At 39.2% G+C, this 20,325-nt stretch overlaps 2 protein-coding genes across 2 annotated transcripts in view; one reads left to right on the top strand and one right to left on the bottom strand.

Moving 5' to 3' along the window:
* Positions 1–7,428, bottom strand: part of PDILT (protein disulfide isomerase like, testis expressed) — a 28,490-nt gene extending 21,062 nt beyond the window's left edge. Inside the window, 3 exon segments of the mRNA XM_009970774.3 lie at positions 6,135–6,356; positions 6,484–6,598; positions 7,240–7,428. Coding sequence (XP_009969076.3) covers positions 6,135–6,356; positions 6,484–6,598; positions 7,240–7,428 — 526 coding nt within the window.
* A 1,988-nt stretch (positions 7,429–9,416) lies between these two features.
* LOC104364193 (acyl-coenzyme A synthetase ACSM4, mitochondrial) lies at positions 9,417–20,134 on the top strand. The gene is made up of 13 exons (XM_032983814.2): positions 9,417–9,673; positions 9,916–10,126; positions 10,989–11,196; positions 12,028–12,171; positions 13,040–13,196; positions 14,079–14,158; positions 15,113–15,236; positions 16,040–16,120; positions 16,265–16,366; positions 17,833–17,960; positions 18,069–18,168; positions 19,000–19,119; positions 19,784–20,134. The coding sequence occupies exons 1-13, from the start codon at positions 9,473–9,475 to the stop codon at positions 19,868–19,870; spliced, it is 1,743 nt and encodes a 580-aa protein (XP_032839705.1). The 5' UTR covers positions 9,417–9,472; the 3' UTR covers positions 19,871–20,134.
* Positions 20,135–20,325: the final 191 nt, after the last annotated feature.

Here is a 20,325-nt window from a genome sequence, read left to right as displayed (position 1 = left end):
ATATACAGGGAATAATAAGCTTTATGGACATTAAACATATATATAGATTGTCCGGGAGTTTTTAGGATCGATTTTTTTCTGAAATATTTAAATTCCAAACAGATATTTTAAGAATGATATCTTATCATGGAGCGTCCGGAATAGGCAAAGTTGCAGGTAACCAGTAATGTAACTAGCATACTTAGGTAATGAGCATTGGTAGAGTTAGTAGCTCCTGACTGGAGGTGGGAAAAGTGCATGACTCCATCCAGTAAAAAGTAATTACTGCACTCAGAGAAGAGGAGAAATCCAAGTAACGTTAACCTGATCTCTGCAAGACCAAAGTTCAGTGAGTGAACAGCCTTCTTCATCAGACAGATAAAAACTGTTTCCTTGACTACCCAGAAAGCATGTGGAAACATCCATCATGCACCGTTCCCCTGCTTTCCTGAGTGATTAAACTCCTCTTCAGCTTTCCATCAGATCCTTTTCATTCCAGTCATTCTCTGTTTGCCTCCCAGGTGCATTATTTTTCAAGTTGCTTGAGTATTGCAGGAAATCATCACTCCTTTTATTTGGAGCCTTTTCTTGAGTTTTGTTTCGCTTCCTCTGTTTCAGATTTTTATTGACACGGATCACTGCAGGCATTGTTGTGAGGAAGCAGCTGCTGAAGCTCAGACAGCATCACAGGCTTCAGACTCAAGGAGAGCTGGTGCCAGCAGAGTACAAGGGCAGACACAGATGAGGGGTAACAGAGTTCGTGGCAAGATCACCAGAGAAGGCATGTATGGGTGGTGGGACGCCATGTAAACCAGTGTGCTGCACCACAGTTGCCAGAAATCAGAGGCCTTTCAACAGCCATCAGCTCAGGAACAGCATTGTATTAACAACAGGACAATGTCTTCATTATCAGTAGTTTTAGCTGTGTTGTAAATAGAAAGAGGGATAATTTAAGGGTTTGTTGAGGTTTTTATTTTCTTTTCCTAGATAGTGGTTTTGACCTGTCTTTTGAAAGCATCACTGAATTTCCTCCCACCCTGTGTCACTGCTGTTTTGCGAAGTGTCCATTTCAAATCAGGTGTGAACCTCCAAAGGAGCATTTTAACAGATTACCACCATTTGATCATGGGTACAGAAGATCTTGAAAATAAATTATCCAGCATCTGAATTTTATCTGTAGAAGACACTTGAGATGAAGGACGAATTCATGTTTAACATACCAGAGTGGAAGTGTGTTAATCTTGCTGCAGTTGGAAACTTTCTTTTGTGACCTTGAATTCTCCCATTCTCTTCTACAGTGAGATACAGCTCATAATCTCCTGTGATGACCTTTGTACTTTTAAACTGATGTTTGCAGTTCACTTGAGATCATCTGCTATGCAAACCAAGGTTTATTCTACAGTTTGGATCCTTATTCAAAGCATTCAATATAATCAGCATGTATAAGAGGATCCCATAAGGAACCCATGCTAATCAGTAAGTCTGTGCAACAGGCAACTAGAACATCATCTATTGACTCTTGTACCTGTCTGGACATGTGTTTCCACTGTCCTGCCGTTTTTATGCGCATAGTTTGCAAACAATTTAAGTGACTCTTTTCAGAAGATTAACTCCCAAAAGACTGACAGATTTCTGATGAAACCTACAGGAATGAGGTACCCATGTTCCACTCTCTGTCACACTGCACTAGATTCCTGTAGGAATCTTAGTTGTAAGAAATACCTATTCTGGGTTGTTTTGAACTGTTTGCATTCACCTCCTGGGGTGCGGAGATCCCTGTATGCTGAAATGAGTTCTTAGCATAGGGGGTGAGTGTGCTTTGGATGTTGGCTTTATAAGTGAGCTGACCATCTGATCTATATAATAGATTTAAGATCAGTCATGTCCCCTCGGCTTTCTAGAAATCCCCCTTTTTATGAACTATATATATACATAGGCAATAATTTCCTGGCTTTTTTCAATAACATCACCTTCAGCTTTTGTGCCTTGAAAAAAAGATGTTTGTCTTTATGAGTAACCCTTATCTTGCCTATTATATGTCATTATTTCAGCATAGATTGTCAGTCACAGGCTGCACGAATCCTACAACTAACCTGGGGCCTCACTGGGTATACAAATGTACTGCTAGAAAAAGTAAACATCACTTTTTCATAAATGAGAGTGCACTTGGAACACAAAGCAGCAGCATAAAGTCTGCACCGCTTGTGTACCTGTCCTTAGGTTATCCCCATGTTTATCTAGGAACTGAAAACTTTTCACTGGAAAAGACAGGAGCAGGCATTCTCAGACATCTGGGGAGTCAAACATTCACTGGGGTCTGGGCCAGGAGAAGGTGGCATTAGCATGTGCTCTGCCCCCATTTTGTTTCCCCAAATATGCCACCAACCAAGTTAAAGGCTTGCAGAACTAGAGATGTAAGGGACTTGGAGAGGTCGTTGATCTGGCCTAAGGCAAGGTAAACCATATCAAAACCCATCTTGACAGCTGTTTGACTAATCTGGCTTTAAGTATTGCCATGAGTGGAGATACCAGAGCCACCTTAGGCATGACCCTCCAGTGCATCATTAGCCTTTCAGATAAATAGTCATCTTTATCCCTGCCTATGACGTTTGCTGTGTTTAAACCCATTACATTGCCAGTGAAAATGAAGAACAATTTAATACCTCCTTCTTTGCAGAAATAGTATATTTGGGCACATTTAGCATGTCTCCTCTCAGTCACAGTAAGGTCAGTTGGTGATGTGGGATGATGCACTCTATATTGCCTCTGGGTGGGATCATACTGTGGGATATTTATGCCTCTCAGGCCTGGGAAAGCCTTAAACATGAATGGTATTCACCATACTGTTTGGGGGATCTGAGGACTATTCTTATATGGAGAAACATGGGATATTTGCAAAGTCCTGTGAAAACCATTCCGATGACAGAAAATCGGAAAGGTTTATGAAAGAATTCTGAAGAGAAATGAAATAGGAGATGCACTTTGCTGTGTTCAGACAGTTGCTGTCCCAGGGAAAACTAGAGTAAGTTAATGTATGACTTCAGCTCGTTACAGTTTGCAGTGGTGTGCAGCAGAGCTTTTAGTGTTTGTGTTTATAAGTGTACAAAGTTTATTCTTGCTCTGATGACAATACTTGTTAGAGTGCTTGGGATTTTTTGTTTTTTGTTTTTGGTTTTTAAAGCAACAATATTCTGCAATGAAAGTCAACATGGGGACTTATATTCATGTATAGTGTAAACAGTAAAACTCTCCCATGCAGGCAACACTGGTGTAAGGTCTACCTTCTGTTGGTGGCAAGTGCTCTATATTCCCTGTGCTAACAGGCATTTGTGTGATATTTAGATCAATTTAATGTGAATGGGGAGATACCACAGACGGCAGCAGAAGAGCACTTTCCATTGATCATTGAGATTAGGTGGTTCTAGCACATGCAGGGCTTGTGTCCATGAGAGAGTAGGCACATTGCTGTGTGCTGCTTGCATTATTTTCAGACATTGTTCTCTGTGCCGTCCCAAAACTCAAGGAGAAGTTGGAACCTCTGTTCCTGTGTTCTTCCTCACCCTCTTTATGCTGGCCCTTCAGCTACTTTTTTGTTGCACAACGCAGTTGGGATGAGGTCAGAAGAGTGGCAGACTTCTGGGTCATCACTTTGTTTCCACGCTGGGTACTTGCCCTGTGTACTTTACACAGCTCCTGAGCGTAGCCTGATACTGCTTGGCAGAGAGTCAGCATATGTTTTTATAGTAAATCTTGCCTGAAATAAGGCAGACAAGGGACACTGTGAGGGTGGAACTGAAGGGCATTAGGAGGACTTGGGAGTCGCTGGGCAAAAGACGTCAAAGCAGGCCTCTCCTGATAAATATTGTGGGACTGGTAAGTTGATAAAGGTATGCAGCAGGGAAAGTGTTGGGGTTTTCTCATAATAGATAGGCCTAAGGCAGATCCTAGAGTGTTGAATCAAACTTGGAGCTCAAACTTTTCCCCATGTCGGTACAGCACCAGAACCAATCCCACTTTCTGAGAAGTGTGGGATTCCTTCCCATTTTCTGACTGTATCTCTGTGATTGAGAATGGGTCAAGAAGAGAAAGGTCTCAGGTCTTGCATTCGTTCTGGATTTCTGAAGCTAGTTCCTGGCAGCTGCACAGATTTCCTGTGTGATCTGGGGAATATTGCTTTGTCTCTCATTATCTAAGTTCCCTTAATAGTTCCATGTTCACACAGATTGTTTCTTTAGATAGCCTGTGTTAAGGAGTAGGACATAAAATATTAGGGCTTTTATGGCTTTTCTGTGCAGGTGCATGTGCATGTCCCATCTTTAATCTCTTTGTGCTGTGGCAATGCGAATGATTGCATCAAATGAACCAGCTGATTCAGAACTGTGGACTCGGGTTTCCTGGATCCCAGGGCAGTGCCTCACTGCAGGATAGTTTTTCACTGCCCCAGAGACTGTTTAGTGACACATCTCCAAAGGGACCAGTTAAGATTGTGGCCACAATACTTTCACCATCTTATCTCTTTATAAAACTTTTCACACATCTTCTTTCTATTCAGTATTAGGTTGAAATTCTGAAGTGTGTTGCAATATCTTATTGTTGATCAGCTCTGCCAGTTCTAAAGAGGTTTGGCTTCAGACTCTTCTCTGACCTGAACATTTAGACTCTGTGCTTTGAATCAGCTCTTATAAGCAAAGCTGAGAATAGAGCTTGGCTATTTTTCTGATAAATTATTTTTTCACCAAAATAATGCATGTTTAGAGAGATCAAAGCTGCTCACAACTGTAGACTGAATTTTTCAAACAGCTTTAGACCCTCTGCAATTAAAAAATAAAATCTTGCTAAATTTCAACACTTTCAAAATTGTTTAAAAGTCTTAAAGTTTTAAAGACATTTCTAACATGATTGTTCTGAAAGTTTTTTAAAATATTTAAAGTTTCATAATATTGTTTCAGGATTAATGAAATGTTTGCTATGATCCAAAGATATTTTTAGTGTCATTAATCTGTTAGTGTATTTTAGGTTTTGTTGTTGGAAAAATACAAGTGTTTTCATTTCAGATTGACCTACACTACTATTACTAATTATTATCATCATCATCATCCAGATTTGGTACTGAAGCAAAAGAACAAATTACATGCACTTCTGCAAAGTTAGGATATTGCCTTAATTTCAAATATCCCTTCCAAATATGGAATAGATTGAGGTTTTCATCTTGTGCCTGTCTGTAATGCCTGCCTCCAAAGGAGTGTTAGTTTGCAAAGTGTTTCTATAATTTAAGGCTAAGTGGATGTGTGCACTGAGCTCAGCGAGTATGGCACAGTGAAGCAAGGTCAAGCCCAAGGAACAGAGACAAAGCTTTTGCTGCCTATGGAGATTTAAGTGTTTCTGCTGCCAGCAAGCTGCTAGGTAATACAGCTCCATGTTTGTGGAGTGGGAAATTATGCAGCATCTGAACTTTTAAATGGGTAACATCATGAGAATATACCTTTTGGCTTTTCCTTTTGTGATTTACTTTCTGTAAGGCTCAGATGGCCAGACCTTCTATAATAAAGTTAGTTATTCAAAAGGACCGACTAGTTTCTCCCCTATGAGGAATGCACATGAACCTAATAGAAAAACCATAAACTGACCTCCACCTAATCAAGTTCTAATTTCAGGGAAGAAGTCCAATATAATGCAATTACAGACACCAAAAGGTTGTAAAAAGACATTCCTTGAAGCCTAAACACTCACAGAGGAGAGATACCATCTGGCAAAAACCTCATACAAAGCACTGATTAAAGTATGAAAGGAAGAAAAGCCCTCTCTGTTGGTTATTTTTGCATTTTTTTTTAATACCTACGGTTTCACCCATCACTGCCGTGAAACACATACTTGCAAAATTAGTCAGTGGGAGTGGAGAATGTCAATTCAGCAGTGTGTGTGATGACCCATCTTACTCACAGTATCTGTCTTATGTAGCAGACTGGTATTTAGCCACCTCAAAAAGGAAGAAATTACAGTAGTTATGGTCAGAAATAGATACATGGAGAAAACCAAAACAAACAAGGACTACTGGGAGGACAAAGCAACAGTAAAACAAGCATACCTGAGTGCCCCAGCATCAGCCATGCTTTGCAGAGCCATAAGGGTAAGAGACAGTGGAAATTGATACTCACAGAACTCCACCAGCAGGTACTTGGTTTCTTTCAATGCTCTGTCAAAGTTGCTCTTTTTCAGCAAGAGTACATTGTTCTCCTTTTTTATTTTGGGGAGTTTGGCTTCCTCTGGCTTTGTTTCATTTGGGCTTATAGTGTCTGCTGTCGGGAAGCCTGTGAGAAACAATAGTGGCAGAAGGAAAAGCTTATGTATCTTCATCCTGTCCTGCCTTTATCCAGTTACTGAGAAAGAAAGAAGCAAAGGAGCACTAAGCAGCAGGGTTTGCTGCTCAGATGGCTGTTGTATCAGCCAAAGCAAGAGGCTGATAAGGTTGATAACAGAATCTACCACCAGTGGAGCCAACTGCACCTTTCCACTGGAAGATCAGTAGAGTTAATTACTTCCCCATCTTTAGCATCATTTGGAAAAATAAAAAAGTATCTGTGGGGAATGTGGGTTTACTATTTGTGTAAATAATAAGAACCTTGGGGGGAGGGTGAGAGAGCACAAAAGGAAACACTTGCCTGCAGAAGCACCAGCCAATTCATAATGCACTTTTCTAATTAGACAGCCTGCTCTTGTCACTGATACCCAGCTCAGAACTGCAGACAAAACAGAAAGTGAGGTACCTGGGACAGTGTTTGAGGGATGCTCCTCTGCTTAATATTTGCTTGTCTGTTGCGCTTCTGGAGCTACTTATTAGAGATCTGATTCAGAGCAGGGAAAAACTCTCGTTTCTTTGCATATGTAACTTTAATGTCTGTGTTTCTTCAGTGTGTTGTCTGTGAGGCTCCTATCTCTGCTTAAGTGCCAACAGTGTGGGTTAAACCAGAAGATTTTGCCATTGGTTTTCGGTGGTAGTACAATTTCATGCAGCTAATATCTGTACAGTAAACTGAAGGGACCAAACGTACTATTTCATTCTTAGGATAGCTATCAGTTGTGTCTGTGAACTATGAGGCCTCCTTAGCTAGTCTTTTCAGAACATTTTAAGAAATATCTTACAAAAAGATTAAGGCAGCACCATTTACTAAGAAATGGTTATTTCTTTAAACACCTGCCAGTCTGTAATTGTAGCAGAAGTATCTCTGACCCTTAAATTATGCTGAAATTTGTGAACTGTACACCCAAACCTGTAGCCTCTCTAGAGAGGACCAGGTATTCTGGTGGTTGTTGCATTGGCACAGACAAGGATAGAGCTGACTTGAGGACAGGTGGATCTGAATTGGTAGTACCAAACTGATAGCTGCAGAAATTGTCTCCAATAATGATTCTTCTCTCCTGTTGAGGATCAGTACTGCTTTGTTCTTTCATGTCCTTAGACTAAAGGATGAAAAATCTGGTATCCGGAGGGTACTGCTAAAAGGAAGAGTGTTTGTAATGGTCGTTGACATGGTAATCTCCATCTTCCTGAGGGTAAAGGATCTTGGGTGGCATATTGCTTCAGTTTAGGTTGTTTTCATGCCTGGTGTGAGTGGGACTGGGTTTCATGTGAACTCTTTCCTATCAGTCTTAAAGGCTTTGGGTTGTAATACACCTTGAGATGTGTTCTATTAACACTCATACAGGGTGCCTAATGAAATCAGAGCTGTGTATTCAGTCTGCTTGCAAGATAAGATCACACGTAAATACAGAGGCAGCAATCAGGTACTGAAGAAAAAAAAAAAAAAGGCAGAAAGATAAGAGTCTCCTGTTTGACTTTGTGGTCTTTTTCTCTTCATAACAGGTTCTTTTCCAAAGACGTCTTTTAAGTAACATCTTAGGAGGGTTAAAATGCATCTTTCAGAAGTACAGGGGAAAACTAACAAGGCCTGTTTGATCTAAGCAGGCCCTTGTAAGCTCAGAACACAGCCTAAGGCTCACAGAGCACAGGTAGGATGACAAAACCATTTGCTTAGAGAGCAGGTTTTCCCCTGTCTGCCACTGAAACAAATAGCAGTCAACTCAAATCTCTCCTGGAAACCTCCTACAAGGAAATAGGCACCATTTTGGAAAGGGCTTCAGATCAATATGTCCTCAAAGGAAACTGCAGTACAAGATGGATCATACAGCAGTCAGTCCTGCCAGGACAGATTTGCAGTGATGGAAAGGAGTGGGATTTAGTGGAACTGAACAGTCAGTTGAAACTGGTAGATCACAATATTTTCTTTCAGGCATACAGCAGATTAGGTCACATTTCTGCATATTTCTTCATAAGTGCTAACTAGTTCTGGATCTTTCATTTTGTGCTTTACAGTTTGAGAGCTATGGAATATCTGCCTTCTGTAGAAGTCACAGGCCAGTCAGCAGAAAACGTTGGATGCAGGATAAATACAATTCTTGGGCCTTCTGCTTTGTTACCACTCACACGCTGGAAATTGTTTTGTGGTCGAGAGCTAGTGGCACATGCCTCACGTGAGCATTGTTTAAAAGCAAAGCTGGCTCCATTGAATTAAGGGAAAGATTCCTTTAGATTTAATGTTATGGGTAGATTCTTAGGGACTTGATTATACTCAAAACAAGTTTGTCAGAAGATTCTTCATCTATGAGAAAAGATACAGTTTTCTTGACTTCCAAGGGGCTTTAAACAACTGCAGTATCATCCATTCTGTCCCTTACATATGGACCTGTATGTTGTATAGGAAAGACTAGGTGCAACTGGAAGTGCTGGCATTTTCTTTGCAATTTTTTTTTACAACATGTACCTTTTTTCAAAGTTGCATACTTCAGCTGAAGTGCAAAGCAAATGGAAGTGTTTGGCATTTCACCTTTGCTTGCCTTGGTTGATTCTGTGTTTATTCCACGCCCCTAGTGAAAATAGAACTCACAAGGAAATAAATCGGATTCAGCAGTTCTGTTGGTGCGTAAATTCAGTGTAAATCGCCATCTAGTGTATATTTAAGACATAGCATAATTACAGAGACCATTTTAAATCAAGGTAATAGTGTCCTCAAAACACTTTTTAACTAGTGGCATTTTATTTCTATAAGCAGGTAAAGTAAAATGTAAAATTTACGGGAATCAAGAGATAAATATTTAGAAAAGGACTGGCAAGTGAAAGTTGAGAGATGAGATATGAGATCAGCTGAAAAAATAGAGGACAAAGTTTATAATTTCACTATAAACAATGCACAATCTCTTTGTCAGAAAAGGAGGAATGCTTATTTTAAGAATCCCATAAAATAATGGGGAAAACCAAGGAGGTACACAAGCAACCTATTTATTCAAGCTGGTCTGCATTAATTTATCCAACATCACAAACTAGATAGCATCCAATACCTGGCTGTTTATAAATGTATTTTCTTTCATTTCAGATGACTGATTCCTGTAGTTGTGCATCTGATTTTTTTCCCCACTGTCTGATAAAACATCATTTATTATGAGAACATTTATTCAACCGTGGCTACCTCAGTGTTTGCGGATTTTCAGGTCACCTTGCAGATTATTCCATGGATGCAACAAGCTTCTTACGTCACAGATTATTTCATATTATGACTCTATAAACCAGTGTAAAAAGGAACTGCCTGAATATTTCAACTTTGCAAGTGATGTCTTAGATGAGTGGTCACGACTGGAAAAGGTAGTATTTTTCTTCATAGACATTGAAACAAATCTCAGATGATACAGATGAATTTTCCTGATGGATACTGGATAGTATTATCTGCAGAGTAGAATGCACTATTTTATTTTCTTTGTCAGAAAGACAGGTATCACTTTAAGAGACTAGTTGCCAGGGATGATTTGCTTAGTTTGGAGTTATTTTGGGTTGAAATTAAACCTTTTATGGTTTGTCTTATTTTAGTATCTTCTGTTGTATTCTAGGGTGGAAGAAGACCAGCAAATCCAGCTTTTTGGTGGATAAATGATGAGGGAGAGGAGGTGAAGTGGAGCTTTGAAGAGTTGGGATTTCTGTCTAGGAAAGCAGCTAATATACTTTCTGAGGCATGTGGTTTGCAGAGAGGAGACAGAGTTATAGCAGCTTTGCCTCGTGTTCCTGAATGGTGGCTACTGAATGTAGCCTGTATGCGAACAGGTGAGTGACCTTACTGATCTCTTGGATGCAGAAAGAAAATAAATAGAAGATACAAAAAACAGGCTAAATTAATTTGAAAAAAAAAAGGTATGTAAGCAGGAAGCAGGAATATGCTGCTGTGCCCTGCACAATTCAGCTCTTGCATAAAAGGAGCACTCACACAGGAACCAAAGTGACATTGTATTAGGTGCTGAACAGACATGGTCCAGTTAAGCGGCATCCTCAGTTGAAGCCAGTGAAAGTTGTATGTTTACAATCTAAGGCCAGATTTGACCAGACACATTATCAGTGTGTCCAGTTTTAATGCAGTAAGTTATATGACTAGACTGGTTAATAATTCAATACAATATTTTTTTGCTCTGCTATTACAGGGATTTGTTGACCGAGCAGTGTATGTAAGCTACCTGACCTCAATCTGTTTATCTCATATTAGAGGTATTCATTCCTTAAATTAATAATGGCTTTATTCCAGATGTAAATATAATCCAAATGCTGGCCTTATTCATATACTTAATTAAGTGGATAATAATCTCAACACTTCCTTCCTGAGTTACAAATCATGAAGGAAGTGCTCAAAACCACTCTAGGTCTTACCCATGATCTAGATACCTTTAATATGGATGACACAAAACTAAACATCAGTGTTGCAGGGCTTGGAGGTCCTTCAGAGCCAAATTATCCCCATTCCTAGGCCACAAATTCACCCAAGCTCTGCCTTCAAACCTGAGTTATACTTGACTCCTGTTTCTCAAAAAATAATCTTTTGGCAAGTAGCTCAGCTTTTCTATGGCTGGGATAATGTCCTGTGAACATAGTAAAGAGAAATGGTCCATTTTCTAAATTGCTTGTTGCTTTTTTCCAGGAATTGTCTTTATTCCAGGAACATCCCAATTAACAGCCAAAGACCTTTTATACCGACTCCAGGCTTCAAAGGCCAAGTGCATCATAACCAATGATAAACTGGCACCTGCAGTGGAATCTGTCATGCCTGACTGCCAGTTTCTGAAAAGCAGACTAATTGTAGCCAAAGGGAGCAGAGATGGGTGGCTGAACCTCAAAGAACTCTTTGTGTGAGTATCCAGATATTTTGCCATCATTACTGTGAGGTGAAGGAATCTGTATCGGTCAGGTGACATTGCTGAGTTTTGGGATTAATTCCCAAAATACAAAAGAGTTGCATTTTTGCATCCCTCTGCCAACTTGCTGCAATCGCTGCATTAAGTAAAAATTCCTCCAATACACTTTTTGGGAGCTGTATTCACGTCTTTCAGCTTCTCCTTACTCAGCCTACCAGCTTTTAAAAGCTCTCTGCTTCTACTGTGATCACAAGTCAAGCACACAGAGTACTAATCTTGCAGTTATTTTGTGCTTGTCTTCTAGAGCCCAGGCTAATGTCTACTGAATTCAGTGAGAAGATAGCTGTTGGCAGCTGTCAATGCTCAGCTGTCATGGCATCAGTTATTTTTTCTCTTGACTATTTTTGGTAGCTCGGGCAATCTGAATTGTTCATCAGTCTCTTGAACATAAATGGTATAATACATATCTAAGACCACCTTACCTGGCGTAATGGCCTGAACATGGTCCCCATTGACTTCAGACTGGGAGATGGTACATGTCGAGGCAGTTGTTTTTGCATCTACCTGCTATTCTCTAACAAGTACCTTGGGTGCTCTTGCAAAAGTTATCACATACAGAGCACACTTGTGACTAGAAAAATGTGCTCTCTAACTCTTATCTATGATATCTGATGCAACTATTTATTTAGTGAGATCATATAGTTTGGGGCCATTTTCCTGTTTATCTCCTAAACCATAAAAAATACCGCAGGAAGCAGTATTCTTTTCACAAAGGACTTGTGAAAAAGTGCATGTGGTAACTGTCATATACTATTTCTTCTAAAGGGTGACATCTGCTGACCATAAATGTGTCAAGACAAGGAGTCAAGACCCAATGCTGATCTATTTTACTAGTGGAAGTACAGGCTCCCCAAAAATGGTGGTGCACTCACACAGCAGTTATGGCATTGGATTTTCGACCAGTGGCAGGTATACCTTGCAATTGCTCCCAGTGTCCTAAGTAAGTGACATGATCACAATTAAATTGAAAATGTGACTGTAAAAGCTCCAGTAAATGTAAGCATTTCACAAGTGTAGGATCTTGCTTCTTCCTCACCTTTCCCCTCTCATGGTGAAACCCTTGTTTTTAAAAGCTCCTTCAAGACTCAGTTGAGATCATCAAACATCGTTCTGCTGCTCAGAAGGCTGACTGCAGAGTAGCAATAAGGATAGCATCCTGTAGCAAAACCAGATAAAGTCAAGTGCTTTAGTATTATGTAAACCTTCCTTGAGAACCAAAGCAACCTTGGACCATAGCATTATACCTTAAAAATTAGAGTTCAGTCTGAATCTGTGGCTTGGTACTGGTTTGCTGTCATTGAACATCTTTTATTTATGCTTCCCAAGGAGTGAGAAATTTCATGAAAATCAGAGGATACAATTCCCAAGGCATTCTGATTTGGAAGTTGGTGGTACAGAGTACGTAGAAGTAATTTGGTTAGTTTCCTAGAGAAATAAGATGTGATTTAGCTGATGTCTCTTATCCACAAGGTGGGGAAAGCCTATTTCAAATTATCTGTTTGTTTTCTGATATAGATCCAGATTCTGTAACTCAAGCCAAGGATGCTTTGCACTGTTCAGGAGAAAAGGAAACACTGGAAATGTTAAACAGGATGGAATGTAGGAAAATAAGAGAATGTTTTAAATTCTTCAATTTTACAAACTTTTTAAAGAACCCCAATTGTTGACGCTGCATTTGTAATGGAAGCCTCCTGCCCTTTCTTTAACTATGTTGTGACATGTGTCTGAGTCCCTCACACTCTATGAAGCATTTTTTTCATCTGTGTTTTATCATCAGGTACTGGATGAACTTGACTCCTTCAGATATAATGTGGAATACCTCTGATACTGGCTGGGTAAAATCAGCTTGGAGCAGTGTTTTTGCACCATGGATCTGTGGATCATGTGTCTTTGTACACAATATGCCACAGTTTAAACCAGCAGTTATTGCAGAGGTAAGTATAACATTTTATACTGTGCATTTTATTTCCATTTTGCATAAATGAAGCAAACAAGCTGGGCTCCAGTGCATGGATACCCACTGCTCTGTAGAAGCAAGGACAGTACTTCCCACATCCCAAGCAATCACCCCTCCCTTTGATGCCCAGTAAGCTAGGGGAACAAATGTTTTCCCTCCTGGTTAGGCTGTGTGATGTGGCTACAATTTAGAGAATATGTGGTGAAAGATGAAGGATGAAAAGAACTCAGGATCTTGTTTTGTCCCATATGTAGCCTTAAGCTTACTTCAGGTATGGACTTCCAGCTACTTTGGGCTCAGGGTGAGCAGGAGGCAGTAATCAGAGTATGGCACAGACCTGAATCAGGGCCCTGTTATCCTGAATTTTCAATGGGTTGCCAGAATGCCTATTCCTCCTCTCTTCCATTTTGCAAAACCAGTCAGCTGGCTTGTTCTCCTCAACATTGGCCTCTGATGTAGAGGAAACCCAGACTTTCTCAAGAATAAAATTGGAAAAATTTTGATTAGTTCACTATTGTCACTTAGTCTTGAGCCTGGGACACAGTCTTCTCGGGAAGCAGAAAACACTCTTAATTGGAACTACTACTCTCAGTGGTCATTCATTTACACAAGTGATTTTTGTTGGACAGAAATTACTATATTTTCTAAAGCAGTGGGACTGACTGGTACAGACACTCCATGGTCAGGATTCATAGTCACTAATCCATAGTCATTCTCTGTGTTGAATGTATGTTACATTTTTATGGTTTTCATGTTGCAGACATTTGAGCACATAAATTTTGTTAATCACATGCACATTTACAAGGTCAGACTCCTCATTAATTTTTATTTTCAACAAAATAACTTTCTATTTTTCTAGACTCTCTCAAGATATCCTATCACTGCCTTTTGCACTGCTCCCACTGCCTACCGCATACTGGTCCAACATGATTTGAGCAGGTACTACACATCTGTTGCAGGGGTAGCAGAGAGAGGCTGGGATATAATGCTGTGACAGCTCTGGCCACTTAGTTCCTTATGGTGCTTATTTTTTTTTCAGTTAAGGGAAATCTAATTAACAAAATTTGCTCTCAGAAAAGAAAGCTATGTTCTGAAATATACGAGTAGCTGGTCACACCTTAGGCCATTCAGGCTTCAGGAATGGGTCTTTGAAAAGAGCATAGAGGAAGTGAGATTTTTTTAAGTTGTCACTTCCTCTGAACTTATAGTTCATAGTTAAGTCAAGATTTCAGGCAGCACTGGATCAGGGAATTACTGGAGTACAGTGGAGTTGTTCCCATATACTTGAGAATGAAGTGAGCAGTTATAGGACTTTAACAGGCTGAGAGTTATTTGGCAGCTGTTCCTACCACTTTGTTACACTGTAAAATACTCAGCTTACGAGTAGCCAGTGTGATTTGTAAGGATTTTTTACATCTTCGGTAAGGTACTTACTCTTCTCACACAGGTCTTTCATCCTGACAAAAGCCAACCCTGGTTTAGCAGAGAATTCAGGTTTTGTGTTCCTATTCAGCCTTCCTTTTGCTCTAGAAAATTCTCAGTGTCTTATCTGGTCTTGGATGTCAGCGCATAACTCAGCTTTCCATGAACATTTGATGTGATTGTTCAGATTTCTCCTTCTTGTCAGCTCTTCCAAGAAAACACCTTTACTCAATCTTTTTCCAGCAAAAAACCCTTCCAGTGACACAGAGATAAACCACATTATCCTCAGTGATATCACAAGCAATCTAGAGTCCAATCCAAGACTGTGTAACAGGATGATTATTGTCATTTCCAAAGTGACTTGTGAAGTTTTAGGCATACTTTGAAAGTTGAGGGAGGCTGTTCAGTTATGACCATTCACTGCTATTTTCAGGAGTTAAAAAAATTATTTCATTTGATATTTCTCTCAAGCTACAAGTTCACGAGTCTAAAACACTGCATATCTGGAGGGGAACCGCTCAATCCTGAAGTGATGGCAAAGTGGAAAATCCAGACAGGGCTGGATATCTATGAGGGTTATGGCCAGACTGAAACAGTACGTTTGCATTAATTCTTGCAGTATGTCCTTTCAAAGGTAACAATACTAGAGGCACAATGTGCTTGGTAAATCAATGGAAAAGGTGAGAATCATTTAAATAAACTTTTTAAAAAGAGGCTATATATAGTCTCTCTATATATATAAATATATATACATATATATATAGGATTATATAGTTCCAAAATGAACTAGCTGCATATTTTAATGTTTCTGGGAAATACTGTGACTACAGAGTTCAGCCCTCTACAAGAACTATGCCAGAGATTACCTCAGATCAAATAACTTATAGTAGATGCCTTCATCATCTTTACTTAAAAGGCAAAACTAAAAAAAAAAAAAAAAGAAATAATTTGCTCTGGGTATCAATTTGTCCTGTCCGAGGTTTTAATGAAAAATATTAAATCAATTCACATCCCAGACTTCTCTATAAGTGGACATTAACTAAGCTATTAAGAGTCAGATTTCAGGCATTCTCTCCTATTATCCTTGATATGGTCCCAAATTAATTGTCCCACTATTGAAATAAGATCTGTAATAATTTCACATCTGCTGTCTTGCAAATTCAGGTGTTTGCAGAAGAACTCACTGGCTCAGACTGAGCACAGGCAACCTCATGCCACAGGGCTAACCTGAAATGCCTCTCAATTCCTCTCTGATGTGCTTAAGAACTGCAGAGCTTTAGTCCTGATTCAGCCCTTGTCACAACAAAGTCATGAAGAGTTGTCATGCCTAATGCAAACAATAATAAAGTCTACCAGATATTGCACAAATTAAAAAAAAAAAAAAATCCTATTATACAGGTGACGATATGTGCCAATATGAAAGGAATGAAAATTAAACCTGGCTCTTTGGGAAAAGCTGTTCCCCCTTATGATGTGCAGGTATGTTGATATGTCACATCTGAGCTCAGCAGCAGTTGTGGGTAAAGGAATGCTGTCTGTGTCCCTCCTCTGTCCTGCACTGTGCTATAACAGATATTTCACTGAGCTAATCAAAGCAATTATGATATTCTGTCCTTTCTGCAGATTGTAGATGACCGTGGGGCTATTTGTCCTACAGGAGCAGAAGGCAACATTGCTGTCCGAGTTAAGCCGATGCGACCATTCTGTCTGTTCTCTGAGTACTTGGTAAGTCTGAGTTGGTCTGTCTGTGCCTGCTGAAAAGCTCAAGAGAGTCCCAGAGCAAAGTTCTGTTGACTTATTCAAGGAGCAGAATTTCATCCAGGATCTTCACAAGGTCTCACTAGGTTGGTTGAAGGCTTTGAGCCTGATCAGTACAGTGTTCTGCTATTCCAGGAACAGGCTGACTGGCAGCATGTAACTTCAAAATGCAACATGAGCCAGGGTGTACCTTGTTCTAGACCTGTACTAGGCAGTTGGGATAGGCTTCATGTTCAATGCATCACTCCTTTCCCTTCCACTCCGCTCCTATCCTTGGTTAAGGATTAATAAAGGAAGCACATAAAGGCTACTCTAATACATCAAAATACATCCAAAGAGCACAAGTATCTTATTCCCTCATACCAATGTCAGAGGTACCCACAAATTGATCTTTTAAATCTTTAAAAGTTAGACATTCCAGCATGCACGTATCTTTGTTGTCAGAGAAACCCTTTGTACAGTTGTCTGTCACATGGATGATGCACACAAGATCATCAGTACGAAGACAAACTACAGCACAAAACCCTCAAGTGTAGATGATCATATGGCTCTGTGGTAGTCGCATACATAACCTAACATTACTATTTGAATGGGAATGCTCTACCACTGAAAGCAGAACAGGCTTAAAGAAACATGTCAGAATAATGGCCATTCTGGTTCAGGTCAAAGGTCCATCTAAGTTAGTATTCCTTCTGTGGTGGTGCTGAGTTGTAGTACATACTTAAGAAAATACTAGAATCAGGCAAATATATTTTTCACTGCATTTAAACTATTGTGTTGAATAAGCTTCGGGGAACCTAACTATGTGTTTAATCTTCTTTTGAACCCCCATAATATTTTTATATTTGTAGCATCTTCAAACAACAACTTGCACAAAGTAATTGCTCACTATGTGATAAAAAACTTCTTTTGGTTCAGTACCATTACTTCAATTTTTCATTATGTCTTCTGTTGTCAAGATGTTTTTCCTGTGTAATCTAGACATGATAGATCAATGTAGATAAGGAAGTTTTTCCTGTTAGGTCACCTCATTTATGTTTTGGTCTTGAAAGTTAGGGGTAAAAAGTTTCCATTGACATGACATTATTGTGGCAACCCCCTGCAATGATAAATCGTTTCTCTGAAGAGAGTTATACATTTTAGTAATTTGCTGTGATGGATAGCCATTTTGATAGAGCAGAGTCTTTTTTTCCCTAGAACATGAATCCACGTATACACAAATGCTCTTTTCCACCTCTTGAATGTTTCCACCACAAAACCGCTAATTAATGTGGCTCTATTTTTTTAATTGAAGACATAGCATAGTATTGAACATACACATTTTGAAAACAACTTAAAAAGTTGTCCTGATCATCTTTACTACCACTGCAAAGTAAATGTATTACATTTCACTAACAATCAGATACATTTTTGAAATGTTTGACTGTCATCAGGATAATCCAGAGAAAACTGCTGCCTCTGTGTGTAGAAATTTTTATATCACTGGGGACAGAGGGATTATGGATGAAGAAGGATATGTCTGGTTTGTTGGAAGAGCTGACGATATAATTAATTCTTCTGGGTAAGTCAGTTGCTTTTAGATTTGCTCATGTGCCTGTTAAAATTCAATCTGGAAAGACCAATTGAACGGCTAGCTTGCTACAGCTGTCATGTCTGTATTTTATTCTAGGTATCGTATTGGTCCATTTGAAGTTGAAAGTGCATTAATACAACACCCTGCAGTCTCAGAGTCAGCTGTTGTCAGCAGTCCTGATCCAATTCGAGGGGAGGTAAAAAGAAAAAAAAAAAGATATAAAAAGTAATGCACCTCATTCCAAGAATCAGGTTCAGTATATGTACTAGGCTTCCTTGCAATTAAACATGTTGCAGATTTTTGAAATTAAAATGGGTCAAAAAAATTTTAAAACCATTACTTAACATATCTTAGAATTTCAGAATTATTTCCCTGTTTTCAGGGTTTGATGTGGAAAAAAAGTTTGGCTCTTCAGACTTATTGTGACATCTTTTTGTCTAAGAAATAGAAATAGAATTATTTATCTTTTTCTTACTAAGCACATGATGGCAATGATATCCAGAGTGTTTAATTTTTCTTTTTATATTTTTCAACTTTGCAACATTTCTTTGAGCCCCAGGGTCAGATTTTCAGTTATCTTTTTTTTTCTGTTCTACAACTTTTTGGAAGTTTAGTAGTATATAGAGCTAAGAAGAAAAAAAGTGGAAAAATAGCAAAAAATCATCTGCTGCAGAATATATCCTACTCCCAGGTCCCCTTCTTAAATATAGTATCACAGAGGTGCAGCTGATTGGCTCAGCCTTGGTGCAGAGGTGGGGCCAGCTTGGATCGGGGGAGCTGCAAGAAGCTTCTCACAGGGGGCCATCACTGTAGCCCCCTCCCCTGCTACCAACCACACCACAACTCACTCAAACCCAGGACACCTTCATAACATTGCATTCTGTAATAAACAGCCAATGAAAAGGGAAATTGAAGAAAAAACTCAAATATTTGCATTATGAATTTTGATACTTAGTTTTGGCAACAAATGGATCCTTTTATTCCCACATCCGGAAATTAATGGAGTCCCCTAACTTTTGTGGTACAGGTAGTCAAAGCCTTCATTGTTTTAGCTCCTGCTTTTATATCGCATGATCCAGAAAAATTAACTCATGAGCTTCAGCAACATGTCAAGACGGTGACTGCACCTTACAAGTATCCAAGGAAGGTAAGTACACCACAAAAAGACAGGTCTTCTAATTGTATAAAAACTTGAACAGTTTTTGTCCTGCCTCAGCTTCTTTTCAACTGCATTCTGACAAACACTCCAACCATAGTTAAATAAAATAAAATAAAATAAAATAAAATAAATAAAATAAAATAAAATAAAAGTAAATTACAAGATCTCTTGCAGCTGTAGCCTTGGGTTCACTATATGTGCTAGAAAGGACCCAAAGGGAGGAAATAGTAATGTAAATTTTCTTTATCAGGGTCTAGTCTTCCTTTCATTAAATACTAGGTTTTTCACAGCAACTCAAATGGACAAGTTGTTCAGCTCTTACCCTTTCCTCCCTTGGGCTCAGTTCAGACTCTCAGCCAAAGCAAAGTGGAAATTCCTGCTGACATCAGAGTGGTTGGAATTCAGGAAAGACACCAGTAACTCGCTGTCCTGACAGCTGAAGCACTCATCTCTTCAGGACTGTCGTACTTGTCCCTGCAAGTGCTATCTGTACAGTCAGCTAAGATGTATAGTAAGGAATTTCACTGTCCCAGCCCCAAGCTGTGCAGTTTCCCATCTTTTTACCCCAGCCATAATAAAAGTGTGTCTTTCCTTGCATCTGGGAGATTAATTGAAATGTATTTGGCTAAAAGTGAACATTTTTGACTTTCAGGTAGAGTTTGTTCAGGATCTGCCAAAGACGGCTACTGGAAAAATCCAGAGAAAGGTTCTAAGGAACAAAGAGTGGGGAAGGGTATAACATGACCTGGAAACTGAGGAGACAAAATTTCCATCATCTGTACCAGCCATACCACATCACACCTGGAATGTTGTCATGACCCATAACACTAGGAGAACATATGGAAAAACAAGCTATGTAAAAAAAAAGGAGATAACACTCATGGCTTGAGGATGTGTGGTATTAGAACCACTTTTTCCACCAACCTACAAATTTTCAGAAGGGAGAAGGTTCAAGTGATTAAGAAAGAAGAATGGGAAAGAGAAAGGACAGATCCAGGAGCTTACAAAGGTTTAATTTTTTTACTGTAATTAGTATAAGCAGCTGCCTTTTTTAAAAAAAAAAAAAAAAAAAGTGTAACTACAGCATTTTGATAATTACAAATAAATGAGAAATTAATATAAATAATCTTTGTCCTGTAGTAGGTATCAGCAGCGAAGTGATATTCTCTCTTCAAAAACTATCACTGTAACATT

This window comes from Tyto alba, unplaced genomic scaffold (genome assembly GCF_018691265.1).
Source record: "Tyto alba isolate M040663 unplaced genomic scaffold, T.alba_DEE_v4.0 Super-Scaffold_28, whole genome shotgun sequence".
Taxonomy (NCBI): Eukaryota; Metazoa; Chordata; class Aves; order Strigiformes; family Tytonidae; genus Tyto; species Tyto alba.
The sequence above is the reverse complement of the archived record's forward strand: the minus strand, read 5'-3'. Positions and strand labels throughout refer to the sequence as shown.

Excerpts from the sequence above, each read along its gene's own strand:
- LOC104364193 (XM_032983814.2), top strand. The coding sequence starts at position 9,473 with ATGAGAACATTTATTCAACCGTGGCTACCTCAGTGTTTGCGGATTTTC. Across the intron at positions 9,674-9,915 it reads AGTGGTCACGACTGGAAAAG|GGTGGAAGAAGACCAGCAAA; the intron begins GTAGTATTTTTC and ends GTTGTATTCTAG. Across the intron at positions 11,197-12,027 it reads AACCTCAAAGAACTCTTTGT|GGTGACATCTGCTGACCATA; the intron begins GTGAGTATCCAG and ends TTTCTTCTAAAG.